Genomic DNA, 13,735 nt, shown 5'->3' with positions numbered 1-13,735 from the left:
GTCTAACTCCCTGCTGGTGTACCTGGGAAAGCAACAGAAAAAGGTCCAAGTATTTGGGCCCTGTCACCCATGTAGGTAACTCTAACGTGGCTCCTGGCTCCTGGCTTTGGCCTGGCCCGGCCCTGGCTGCTGTGGCTAGTTGGGGAGTAAACCAACAGATGAGATGAAAGCTAGTTCATTGTCTCTCTCTCTTCCTCTCTCACCTCTGCTTTCCTCCATTTCTCCCTCTCTTTTTCCTTCCTCTGTTATTCTTTCAAATAAGTCTTTAAACAAAGAAGGGAAAATTAGGTACATGAAGATGTTTATTATTAGCTTAGACACTTTTAAAAATGTGAACATAAATTTCCAGAAAGAAGGAAACGTTTCAGTAAATTTAGAATTTGTGAGGCAGTGGATTAAGCTGCTGCTTGGATGCCCAAGTCCCAACATAGTGCCTGGTTTCGTTCAGAGATCTCTGCCTTCCTGCACCCTGGGGGATGGCTGAGGATGTGCCGTCCACATGGGAGACCAGGACACAGGTGGAGTTCCCTGCCCCTGACTTTGGCTGGCCAGGCCTGGCTGTTGCAGGCATTTGGGAAGTGAACCTCTCCCTCCCCCTTCCCCTCTCTCCTCTCCTCTTTCCCTTTCTCCCCTCTTCTTGCCTCTCCCCCTCTCCCTCCCCCCTCTCTCCCTCTCTTTCCCCCTCTTTTTTTCTCTCCCCACCTTTCAAATAAATAAATAGACCAACCTTAAAAAAGGATAAGACATTGAAAATTAAAATTATTTTAAAACATTTTGAAGACTTCATTAAAAATATTGGGAAGCATAACATTTGTTATAACAATATATTATAATAAGTAAAGTAAAACTGGATTGTTTTTATGACTTGACTAAAAATAGCTAAAATTAAATCTTTGATCATAGTCTTTAAAATTACTGAAATTTACTGTGACCTGTGGATAATTAGAAAATAGGCTGATCAATTCATTTTTTAAGATTAGAAAGTAATTATTTTTAAAATGTTACTTATTTGAGAGACTCAGAGAATTCCCATCTGCTTGTTGACTCCTCAGGTGACCCCCAAAGTCCTTGGTTATGGCTGAAGCCAGAAGCCAGGGACTCAATTTATGTCTCTCTGTGGGTGACAGGGACCCATTTGAGGCATCATTGCTGCCTCCAGGGTTTGCATTAGCAGGAAGCCAGAGGCTGCTAGGTGACACAGGCACCCCAGTGTGGGATGTGGCACCTTAACCAGGGTCTCAGTCACCAGGTCACAGATTTGCCCATTGGAATACGTTCTTACTTGCCTTCTGTGGATGTCACAGAAGCCTAGTGCCTGTAACCATCCCTCTGGATGGAGGGGGCATGCACCAAAATAAAGAGCGTTTTTAGCCTTTCAGACAATGGAACATGGTAACGTTTGCAAAATGTCTGTTTCATTTGGAAACAGAGGGAACTAACTTAGTGTAACTTCATTGTGTTACTCATTTCACTCTGTCCTGATTTCTCACACAGAAAAATTTAATGGGGAGACTTTTAATGAAGGCTCTGGGAAGAATCCCTGAGATGGGGAAAGGTATCTGTTCTCAAGTGTGTCCTTTGCAGGTGGACGCTATGTACACCAACGTCAAGGTGACAAACATTTGCTCGGATGGAACCCTCTACTGCCAGGTGCCTTGCAAGGGTCTGAGCAAGCTCACTGACTTGCTGCATAAGATAGAGGACTACTTCCACTGCAAGGTACAGGACGGCATCATGCCCACCCCCAGTCCCCGCTCTAGCATTAGCCCTCTAGGTGCAAGCAGGAGAGGCTCCCTGATTGCTTCAGTGTGAATCTGAGTAGTTGGGGTAGAATGCCTGGGTGGGTGGGTAGGAGCCTCAGACTCCAGAGCTTTAAAAGAGAAGCAGTTAGTATTCCTTAGTTTCTTTAACTACTCCTCTGTGGGTGAAGATCTGGGTTGTTTACGTGTGTCTGCTATTGTAGATTGTGCTGCTGCAAATATAGAATTATGGATCCCTTTTCATATGTAGATTTAATTTCCTTTGATATACTCCTAGGAGTGGGATAGCTGGGTCATATGGCAGGTTTATTTGCACTTCTCTAAGCAGAAAGTCAGGTGACAAGTAGTTGAGCAGTCAGCATGGGCCCCAGAGGTCCTTGTGCCCAGCAGTGGCAGCTAGGAGGACTAACGAGTGCCATGCATTTCTGACCTGCAGCATGTGACCTCGGAGTACTTTATCTCGTTGCCCTTCTGCGGGAAGATCTGCCTCTTCCACTGCAAAGGAAAATGGCTGCGCGTGGAGGTAAAACAGTCACTTGACATCTTTTAATTATTGTAAATCAGCTCTTTTAAAAGTAATAATCAGGGCCCAACACAGTAGCCTAGTGGCTAAAGTCCTTGCCTTGCACTCCAGGATCCCATGTGGACGCTGGTTCTAATCCTGTCTGCCTTGCTTCCCATCCAGCTCCCTGCTTGTGGCCTGGGAAGGCAGTCCAGGATGGCACAAGGCTCTGGGACACTATACCTGCATGGGAGACCTGGAGGATGCTCTAGGCTCCTGGCTTCAGATTGGCTCAGCTCCAGCCATTGTGGCTACTTGGGGAGTGAATCGGTGTACAGAAGATCTTTCTTTCTTGTCTTTTCCTTCTCTCTGTATAGCTGACTTTCTAATTTAAAAAATAAATCTTTTTTTTTTAAGTAATAATTGAAAGGGAACAGCATCCATGGACTCACTATCATGTTATAACCTGGAACCCGACTATATTATAACCTGGAACCTGACCAAATTATAACCTGGAACCAGACCATGTTATAACCTGGAACCCGACTGTGGGATTGTTTGGATCCCCTGTGGGGAGCATTGCCACCCCTGGTGATCTGGTGGTTGTGGACTTGTTCCTATTCTCACTAGACTTGTGTCTGCACACACCTGCTTCTGCTGCATGCTTTCAACATGTAAGAGAAATAACAGAAATCCAAGTGCATAAATGTGCCCAGCAAGAAGTGAAGGAGTCTGGACTGGGGACTGGAGGAGGTTGTTCTACAGGTGCCATGGGTGCAGTGGAGTTGCTGGACACAGGGACTGCGCTTCTTCCCCACCTGCTTGCTCTCCCTTCTCTTGGGTCGATAGCCATGGGAGTCTCGGGGCCCTCCTGTCCCCTACCTGGTCCAGGGCCCCGTGTCTGCTGCCTAGTGCACCTTGGTGGCGCAATCCACTGCTCAGTTCTGGATTTACAAGGAGCTGTGTTGAGCTTTGTTGTATATTTGCATGTTATGTGAAAGGCCAGTTAGGATTCATGTGATTTCTCATTCCTCCTCCCCTCCCTTCTTCCCTAACCTTCCCTCCACACTCCTGCTCTTGCCTTGATTTTCTCTGATTCTTTTTCTGTCTTTTCTGTGATGCTTAGGTTCTTTACCTGGATGCAAGGATTTTGGGGAGGGGGAGCTGGTTCCTGAACCCTGGTAGGGTTATATGCGGGGTCTGTGTGTCTGCGTGTGTGTGAGTTTTATGTTTTTCGGGGCTGTGGTGCTTCATTTCTGTAAGATTCTCAAAGAGCTCAACTCTAGGAAGCTTACCACCACTGTGTTGATTTTTTTTATTGTAGCACAACAACATTTTGACACCCTGATTATAGTGATTTTGTTCTTGATATAAGCAGAGCTTGGCCATATATACTTTAATGGGAGCAACAGTTCTTGTCATTAATGTCGTTACTGTCAGACCAAGAGTGTGTGCTTAGCTTTAAACTTCAGAAACACATTTTGTTGAAAAGAGTGTGGCACTATTTAGTTCTTGGGCGCCTGTTCTGTTCAGGTTCTGGCATACAGATATTTATCTTTCCACTTTTTAAGTTGAATTAATGTTAAACTTTTTAAAAAGTTCGAAAAAAATAAAAAGTAGCCTATAGAAGTCCCACAATTGCCCTCTCCTCATCTTCCCCATCAGACTCTGTTCCATTATCAAATCTGGAGGTGAGCAGCAAGGCCTCACCAGCTGGCAGAGCCCCCAGCAGTTCCCAGGCTGTTCCACAGACGTCTGCCCACTTCAGGATCTCGCACAGTCCCCTCTGAGGATCCTCTAGCCTGGCCCACTCCATCTTTGTTCCTCGTGACTTTTTGAAGAGTTGCAGGATTTTGTAAAATGTCTCTTAACTTGAATGTTTTCATGTTTAAATCCAGTTTGTGCGTTTTAGGTTTTAACAAAAATCCTTCTATATATGCCCAAATACCCTAAACAAATACCTAGTATTCTTGACTAGCACATTGTATCTTGGTCTACCTCTGAGATGGACAGAATGTTTGAGTATTCGTCCTCTCAGAGATTTGTGGAGGGACTGGTGCTGTGGGGCAGTACATTATGTGGCATATGTGTGGGCTGCACATTATGCCACTGCCTACAATGCTGGCATCCCATATAGATGCTGGTTCAAGTCCTGGCTGCTCTACTTCAGATTCAGCTCCCTGCTAGAAAAGCAGCGGAGGATGGCCCAAGTACCCGGGCACCTGCATCCTCATGGGAAACCTGGAAGAAGCTCCTGGTTTCAACCTAGTCAAGCCTTAGCAGTTGACAGCAGTTTGAGGAGTGAACCAGTAGATGGAAGACTGATTCTCTCTCTCTCTCTCCCCTCCCTCGCTCCCTCCATCCCTCCTCTTCCCTTTCTCTGTAACTCTGTTTTTCAAATAAATAAATAAATATTTGAGCGAGAGAGACATAGAAAATTAGGGAGGGAGACAGCAATGGTTAATGACAAACAGGCCCCGTGTTTAGATGATGCATTTGTTCTTGACAGTTACCCAAACAATAACAAGGTAATTACTATTTTGACTCACAACACGGTTTTCCGTTTTTGAGTTGTCAACTTGAACTTTTTAAAAACCTCTCTGCAGTCATGTTCTGGGATTGAAGAAGTAGTGAATATTGCTTTACTTATGAACTTGACCGATGATGATGGACTTACTGGAATATTCCCTGTTCAATGAATGAACACCTACATGTTGAAATCAACTCAGTTTCTGTAAGAACATTCAAAACATTCATGTTAAGGGCTGGTTTTAGCCAGCATGGATAGTGTTGTTTGTAGCACACAGTAATAATAATAATAATAATAAAGGTGACTGTGCAGAAATGCCCTGATCTTCCGGAAATGTCATTGGCTTTACCAACACCCATCTCATTTCAGATCACGAATGTCCACAGCAGCCGGGCTCTTGATGTTCAGTTCTTGGACTCTGGCACCGTGACATCTGTGAAAGTGTCGGAACTCAGGGAAATTCCTCCTCGATTCCTGCAGGAGATGATTGCAATTCCACCCCAGGTAGGCTGTGGCCATAGGCCACCCCCCACCCCCGCAGGTGGTCGTGTTCCCAACCACGCTGGGAGGATCCTCTTGGCTTTTATCTTTTTTTTCTCAGATTTCTAATGACCAAAGTCCTGGTTTACAAGAAAATGTGATTGGTAACTGGTTTTCAGAAGTAACAGGTGGCTGACTCAGGCAATAAAACCAGTGGCACGTATGGAATATTGTTTGCTGGATGTGTGTTTTTGAGTATATCAAATCGTTAGGCTGTGCTGAGCAACTGGAGGTGTCATTTTAATAATCAGAGGCAGCACCAACTCCTGCCTGGTTCCAGGAGATTATATGACATGCTGATACCCCAAGATTACAGCTCAGTTAGCTTACCAGACTCTTTGGGTATCTGCTTCTCGTTAATCATTTTCTCATATGACTTTCCCCCAATCATTTCAGTAAAAAGATAGCATCAGCCTCTCTTTCCTTCTGTTGATAAACTTCCAGTTAAAGATATTGAATTATTTTGACTCAACCAAAATGACTAAGAACCGTTGTGACATAGTGGGTATTGCCACTGTCTAAGATGCTGGTGTCCCTTCTGGGTGCTGGTCCCAGCTGCTCCACCTCTGATTCAGCTCCCTGCTGATATGCCTGGAAAAGCAGAGGAAGATGGCCCAAGTGCTTGGGCCCCCCTCACTCATGTGGAAGACCCAGATGGAGACATAGGCTTCTGATTGTAGTCTGGCCTAGCCCTAGCTGTTGTAGCCATTTGAGGAATGAAACAGTGAATGAAAGATATCTCTCTCTCTCTCTTTCCCTCTCCCTTTCTCTCTTTGCTCCTCTGCCTTTCAAGTAAATAAATAAATCTTGAAAAGAACAAAATGTATCACTTTTAAGACTATATATTCTGTATGAAATTTTTTCTCTAAAAAAAAGACTAATATTTTCCAGAATACTTCTCCCACTGTCAACACAGTGAACAAAGCATAGTTGTCCATAATTAGCTAGTATTTAGCATTTCTCTCACTCCAGTCACTCCAGTCACTATTGCCTTTTCTAGCAATAACAGAGAAGCTGTCTAACTGGTATTCAAGCCTATTTTTAAAATATGTTTACTGGTAACGTTGCCATAATGATTGAAATGACTGACTGTTAGTGCTGTCACTCACAGCTGCTTTTGGATCATCCATCTGGGGCCGTACTCCTTGCACAGTCTGGAGCAAACAGGGGTCAGGAGGGAAGGGTCAGGCCCTGCTCTGATTGTCTGCAAGTCATACCACAGTACCTTCCTTAAGTCATCGCATAAACAGGTGCACAACATTGTTCATAGATATTCAGACTCTGGGTTGTGGAAACGCTGAAGGCCAACTGGTGTGAGCCTCGGGCTAATGCACTCTTCCCAAGAGATCTAAGCCAGAGGAACACAACTACTGGTCTGCCAGAGCTGACCCATAAATACCGAATTTGGGCTCTTGGCTCTCACAGTGTTTTAAACATGTAAACTGGTTGCTAGGATTTAAAAATTCAGAAAACTTCACGTTAAAATCCCATCACACAGTATTTCTTTTTGACCAAGAAAAAATCCAGCATCATTGCACCGTACCTTGTGGGACACTGTTCCCAGTGTCTTCCTGGCCTTCTGCCCTCCCAAGTACCCCTGCTTCATCTCCCCACCCCACTGCCTGCCCAGCCACTGCAGGGATCAGAGGGTGCAATGTCCCTCTGAGTGATCACATCAGTCTGCAGCATAGAGAATACAGGTCAGGGAGGAAGGGCCCAGGGAAGAAAGTAGGAATCCTGGAAGTAGGTATTATCTCCTTCATGAAATTGCCTCCACCAATTCAAGGGCTTCTGTGAGGCTAGAGGATGCCCCGGAGGTCACCTTTGCCCCCAGTGATTGCCATTCAGGGATGTGAGAGAGGCAGCAGGAGGGGAAGAGTGCTGGGCAAGTGTGCCTCCCAGGTCTAACCGTGGGTGTTGGAGTGTCTCGCCCTCCTTGGTTTTCCGGTCACAGTTTCTTAACAAATGTAGTGATCATGAGAGCCCAGCACCTGCAAGGATCTTGGGAAGTGCTGTGTGAAGCTTCTGGGCCTCTAGAAATGCTTTTTGCACCACAAATCGGCCTCCTCTGAAACACCACCTTGGTTTTCAAAGTGATACATAGAAGGAAGGCCCTGTCTCCTGCATTGTGCTCTACACGTTTGATCTCGGAGGCACCACACCACCTGGAGAAGGAGGCTACCAGGGGCACCACAGGCTGGGGAACACAGGCAGGACCTGGCTCGGCACAGAAATCGAGATGGGGCAGTTACAGAAGGAGAGCCGAGAACATAACAGGTGCTCAGCCCGAGAGCTGTAGCGATCGCCCTCGGCCACTGCTATGGCTACGCTGTGCTGTCCATCTTAGCAACACCTGACCCGCAGCAGAGTTAGTACTGACATGACTTTGAAATGAATGTTTTGAACTGTTGTGTTCATTTCCCCACTTTCCAGGCTATCAAGTGCTGCTTAGCGGATATCCCACAGTCAATGGGCATGTGGACACCCGACGCTGTGCTCTGGCTGAGAGATTCCGTCTTGAATTGCTCGGACTGTAGCATTAAGGTGAGTTCACACCTGACACTGTGCATGTTCATGACATGGAATACGTGAGTAACTGTAGATATTTCATGGTTTCATTGCTTTTTTTAAATTATTTCAAAAGTTATACTATATCTCCAGTGTGGTATTTAGGTCCTTTAAATAGATGTTTCCAACATTAACAAGGTAGCCTAGAGTCCTCTGCTCCTGTTGTGGCTCGCCCAAAGGAACCAAGTCCCTGCCAAGGGACCATGTCCATCTTCATAAGGATCTTTTAAATAACCCTTTTATATCTTCCCTTCCCCCCATAATGTTGGTTTTTGCCTTTTCCCCTGCAGTTTGTTTTAAATTGCTTTCATTGTCTCACTAGCTCTGTCTTGCTTATTTTTCTGCACTTTTGCAGCTTCCAAGCAAAAACCTGGCTCATGCTTCCAGGAATAGAGACAGACGTAGGATGGTTTCTCTTTGCTAACTAACGCAGTGGTGTCAATTTATATAAACATGAGCAATGAGGCGTCCTTGAGAGGCACCCTTATACATATCTCCGAATCATTCTGGCGAGCCTTGATTTTCCAATCTGTCTAGTCGTCTGGGGTGGATAACACGGTGACACAGTGTGGCAGGATAATGAATTTGGGTTTTTCCCCAGCTACTCCTTGAGCAGCATCTAAAGCCAGTATGTTGGCACAGTTAAATACCTTGTCATGGTGCGTGTTGGAGATGGCACTTCTGTATCACAAATACAGAGCTGGCAGTCTGTGTTTCATTAGGTGCTTCAGAGTGCTGTTTAGGTGCATCACTTGTCTTGCTGGAGGAAGGGTTTTTTTTGAAGGTTTTAGTTTTGAAGTCTGGAGATGATTGCCTTGCGTAGGCCTGCCTCTCCTTCCACCCATGTTCCTACGTTTCCTTCCCAGCCCTATCTGAAAAAGGGGATTCCTGGCTTGAGATGTCTCCTTTTGGCAGTTCCCAGGGTTACCCAGGGGAGCTGACAAGAACAGCCTTCGGGACACACAGCAGCACAGCCCCATTAGGGCCACATGAGAGTCCCAGACAGTGTGAGGCTGGAAGGGCAGAGGGCACTGGGTGGTCACGAGGTCTGCTGGGTAAAGTGCACAGCTGTAACTTTCACCTGTTCACGGATGCACTTCTCCCTATCCTGTGTGCAGGGCCCTCTGCCCTGGTGTAATTGGGTAAGCAGAGAGCAGAGAGGGGTGAAGACACAAACAGGACCAACAGGGGGCCTGGGTCCCAAGGGTCTGATGGGTGTCAGAGCTTTCCCCATCCCACGCTGGACTGAGGGTCCCTAGCCCCCTGCAGAGGGTTCAGAGAGTCTCGGGTCATCATTGGAGTCACTTGTCAAAGCTGAGTAATATGCATGTGAGGGTTCATCACACTGTTTCTTCTGCTTTTCAATGTTGGGAAATGCCATTGATAGAAATGGCTGACTGCTTTTTTCTCACATGATAATAATATACAAAAAGTTCTGAGGTCTTCTTGGAGATTTCAGGGCTAGTAAGTTTTTCATTTCCATAAGGTTGTCACTGTCTTCTGACTGTTTGTATTTAGAACTCTGTTTGTTGGATGATTCGCCTTACATTAAATAACATGGATTTTAGTGAGTGAGTTTTTTTTTCCCCACAAAATACAAAATTTCAGTGTTTAGGTTAATATTATAACTGCTCTTCAGAATTTAATGTGAAGTGGTAGACGTTTGACCTAGCAGTTAGGTTACTGGTTTGATTCCTAAAGCTCATCAAATCCAGCTTACTGCCAGTGCAGACTCTGGGAGACAATAGGTGGGAGACCTGAGTTTAGTTCCTGCTCTTGACTTGAGCTCAGCACAGTCCCAGCCGTAACAGGCCATAACAGGCAAGAGAATGGAAGTTCATGAGCTCTGTCCCTCTCTCCCTCTTTCTGTTAGGTGGATAGACAGCTAAATAGATAGATGGATGGATGAATAGATTTTTGTTTTCTTTTGTAGTATAGTAATCTTATTCCTCAGAAGAAAAATAGATATGTTATTAAAGAGATAAAATAGATTAGTTTAAAATTGTTTTCAAAAAAATGGAGCTTGAATTTCTTGAATTGCCCCTTGGGTTTTGCACAGGTCACCAAAGTGGATGAGGCCAGAGGGATCGCTCATGTCTATTTATTCACTCCCAAGAACTTCCCCGACCCTCACCGCAGCATTAACCGCCAGATCACAAATGCAGACCTTTGGAAGCACCAGAAGGACGTGTTCCTGAGCACCATGTCCAGCACGGCCAGCATTCCCAGCAGCAGGAATGGCAACCTGCCCACCCCAGGCAACACAGGCGAGAGTTTCCAAAAGAACCTGGTGGACATTATCAAGAAGTCCGTGGTGGAGTGCACCAGCCCCTTCTCGGCGGAGGAGCTGCCGCCGCCCGTGGACCTGTCCAAGCCCGGTGAACACATGGATGTGTATGTGCCTGTGGCTTGTCACCCAGGCTACTTCGTCATCCAGCCCTGGCAGGAGATTCACAAGCTGGAGGTCCTGATGGAAGAGATGATTCTGTACTACAGCGTGTCCGAGGAGCGCCACGTCGCAGTGGAGAAAGACCAAGTGTATGCGGCCAAAGTGGACAATAAGTAGGTCACCTCCTCAGAAACACGGGTATGGGGGAACCCACACTGCGTACCTCGGGAGTGTGATCAGGAAACTAGACCAATGCATTGTGCAGCTTTCTAATATTTAAAATTATGCCACTTATTCAGAAGTATAGAAACCATATTCCTGTTAAAGCTGATATACCTAACATGAAGGCTTGAGTGCTTTTTTCTATTTTTAAATTAGCAAAATATTTTTTATTCAGAAAATGCTCACATTCCCCCAAACCCCTTATTTTAAAAAATTAAATGTCTGTTGTGGAGATTTTAGAAAATAAGAATAAGATATTAGAATCAGGGCAGCAGAAATTCGATCTCTAAGACGCTGATTGGGACATCACTCATATCCAGTGTCCAAGTTGTTGGGTTCAAATCCTGACTCCAGCCCTGATTCCAGCTTTCTGCTAACGTGCACCCTGGATGGCAGCTGCTGGTGGCTGAAGTACTTGAGCCCCTGCCACTCACATGGTAGTCCTGGACTGAGTTCCTGGCTCCTGGCTCTCCAACCCCTCTCTCCTCCTCTCCACCCCCTCCCCCATCGCCTTCTCTGTTTTTACCTGTCAAAAAAAAAAGAGGTGAGAAATTAACATCAACCTCCCAGACCTAACCCTTGTGGTATTGTTTCTTTCAGCTCTTTATAGGCATATTTATATGCTTGATTCACTATTATTCCAGGGGATGTGGTTATGCTGTGAGCAGTCTTCATGTGACAGAGGGTCTCAGCCACCTTTTCACCAGGGGCCTGGGAAACTGTGGTGAACATAAATGTTTGAATCCTTGATTACTTTGTTCACATAGCTCACTCCCACAAGGGGAGCAGACTTGATCAAAGACAACTAGGTCCTTGACCCAGGCTGTTGTCAGCCACGTGCCAGCAGCTGGGCCACCTTTGAGTAGTGGTGCCACCATCTGCCTGCCTCACCATGGCTTGGCCTTGGATCTGTGGGCAGCACACTCACACTGCTCAGTCCCTTGCTCCATTTCTGCGGCAGAGTCCAGCTCCGTAGTTGCTCTCCTTTGACCTGTTACAGGTAGTTATCTTCCTTGGGTGTAGTAAGACCTTCCAGTCATGTCACTGAGACTGTGGAGGCTGTGTTCTGTGCCTTAACCTTGAAGCCTTGGTTTTTCGCGCTTGAAGGCTGTTGCTATAGGCCCAAGTAGGAAAGTGTGTATCCATGTGCATCTCTCCCTGGTACCTACACCATGCTTTTCCTCTTCCCCTGTCTGCTCCTGCCCTTCTGTCCAGGTTCTCTGTTTTAAGTCATGGGTTGGATTTTGTGTGTTTGCTGGTGTGTGTGTGTGTGTGTGTGTGTGTGTGTGTGTGTGTGTGTGTGTGTGTGTGTGTGTGTGTTTTGGCTGGCATAATCAAAATTGTCAACCTTCAATTCAAAACATATTGTGATCCTTCCTCAGGCTATCTTCCCAGCCTGACTTTCTCTACCACGCTTCTCAGTATTCTACCCACTAGCCATCCTGGGTGTTTGCTCTCAGCCACCACACCTCTCGAATCTTCTGTGCTTCCAAAGCATGTTTTTAGCCCCAGCTGGCCAGCCTGTCTCTCCCTTTCCACCATTTAAACCTGTACCATGTACCAAACACACAGCTAGCCTCTGCCTCCTCAGGGTGGCAGGCTCCCCTGGTCCTGTCCTGCTCATGCTCCATAGCTTCTGTGCGAGGATGGTTAGAGGTCTAGGTGATTAGATGGTTAGGTGCTCCAATTTCCTTCACCATCTCCAGCAAGCCCAGAAAAGTCTCTTGAATGAGCAACTCCTTAACCAATTGAGGATGGGGGTGGGGGGCAAAGCAGAGAATAGTCAGCCTTTGGAAAAAGAAAACAGCAAGACTTTAAAAGGCTGAGGACAGTGTAGCTTTATGTTTCGATAATGTTTGTTTGCCTCCATCTTTATTTTAAAAGGTTGCCTCTTCTTAGAGCAGGTGTTGACTGACTATACATTGTCTTCCTTCCTTTTCAACAACGATCGTCCAGGTGGCACAGGGTGCTTCTAAAAGGAATCCTGACCAATGGACTGGTATCTGTGTATGAGCTGGACTACGGCAAGCACGAACTGGTCAATGTAAGGAAAGTGCAGCCCCTGGTAGACATGTTCCGGAAACTGCCATTCCAAGCCGTGACTGCACAGCTTGCAGGTAAGTCTGGAGTCAACTCAATGCTGCACCTTGGCTTCTGTCACCATTTTGTCCCTAGAAAGTGCTGCATCATTAGTCTATTAGGTGGAGTGTTTCTTTCCTTTTATTTGCACTAACAGCACCCTAGTCATAATGAAAATAACCTCAAATGGTCATACTCTGCCGTATCTGCTCTTCTGGTTTCCCAACTCCTCTTTGGTTTGTTGCATAAATGTACTTCCAAAGCTATAATCTTCATACATATACAATGTACCCTGCTTGTTTTCATTTAGTGTTCTTTCTCTATCAACTTTTAGATGGTTTTGCTAATTCTTTGTAATGAATGCCAAATTTTGTATTTAATTGAGATTTCCCTATTGAGCATTTAGATTCTTAGCAGTCTTTGTCATAGTATTTAGACAAATCTTACATATTTGTATGCTTGTAAAAACAAAGATGGAAGTAACCTAAAGAGAATATTTATTATTTTTATTGTTAAATGAGTTGCTTATTAAATAAACGATAAAATGTCTACAAAGGGTTAGTCGTAGAACACTTGTGGGTTCCAGAACGTGACCATTGTCAACACCCAAGTGAGTTTCTAGTTGGCATCACACCTCACAGCTGGTGAGTGCACACTCACGCTGACCTCCGGACAGTCAGTGCAGTTGGAATCTGACCAGCTTTTATGGAAGTATTTGCCAGTTTCCCTGTGCTTCCTACTAGAATTCAAAGGAAATCCCTATCATAATTAGATATATAGCAGTTCTTTTCATTTTTACTTTTTAATAGCCAGGTTTTGGAAACAACACATTTTATTAAAAATGACAATCAAATTGCCCAAATTTTCTCTGGGACTGAGTGTCTGGTACCATCCTCCCTGTCACCATCATTGTGGTTGTCAGGTATTGCTGTGAACCACCTGCTGGAGACTCCTTGTCTGATAGACAAGTGTGCATTCAGTGTGATAAATTTCCCTTAAGTGCTACTTCTGATGCATCCCACATTTTTCTATTAAACATTTATTTATTTAAAACAGCTATGGAGAGAGGGAAAGATGAGGGGAACTCATTTCCCAAGTGGCTGCAATTACCAAGGCAAAGTCAGACCAAACCCAGGAATCAGGAG

The 13,735-nt window shown here is 45.4% G+C and overlaps 1 protein-coding gene across 1 annotated transcript in view; it reads left to right on the top strand.

The window, feature by feature from the left end:
• Nucleotides 1-13,735, top strand: part of TDRD7 (tudor domain containing 7) — a 74,543-nt gene that overhangs the window by 51,801 nt on the left and 9,007 nt on the right. Inside the window, exons 11-16 of the mRNA XM_041004531.1 lie at nt 1,585-1,719; nt 2,197-2,283; nt 5,162-5,296; nt 7,766-7,876; nt 9,960-10,462; nt 12,468-12,628. Of these exons, the coding sequence (XP_040860465.1) occupies nt 1,585-1,719; nt 2,197-2,283; nt 5,162-5,296; nt 7,766-7,876; nt 9,960-10,462; nt 12,468-12,628 (1,132 nt within the window). The remainder of the gene's footprint in view (nt 1-1,584; nt 1,720-2,196; nt 2,284-5,161; nt 5,297-7,765; nt 7,877-9,959; nt 10,463-12,467; nt 12,629-13,735) is intronic.

Source organism: Ochotona curzoniae, unplaced genomic scaffold (assembly GCF_017591425.1).
Source record: "Ochotona curzoniae isolate NIBS_2020 unplaced genomic scaffold, NIBS_Ocur_1.0 scaffold_3208, whole genome shotgun sequence".
Lineage (NCBI taxonomy): Eukaryota > Metazoa > Chordata > Mammalia > Lagomorpha > Ochotonidae > Ochotona > Ochotona curzoniae.
The sequence above is the reverse complement of the archived record's forward strand: the minus strand, read 5'-3'. Positions and strand labels throughout refer to the sequence as shown.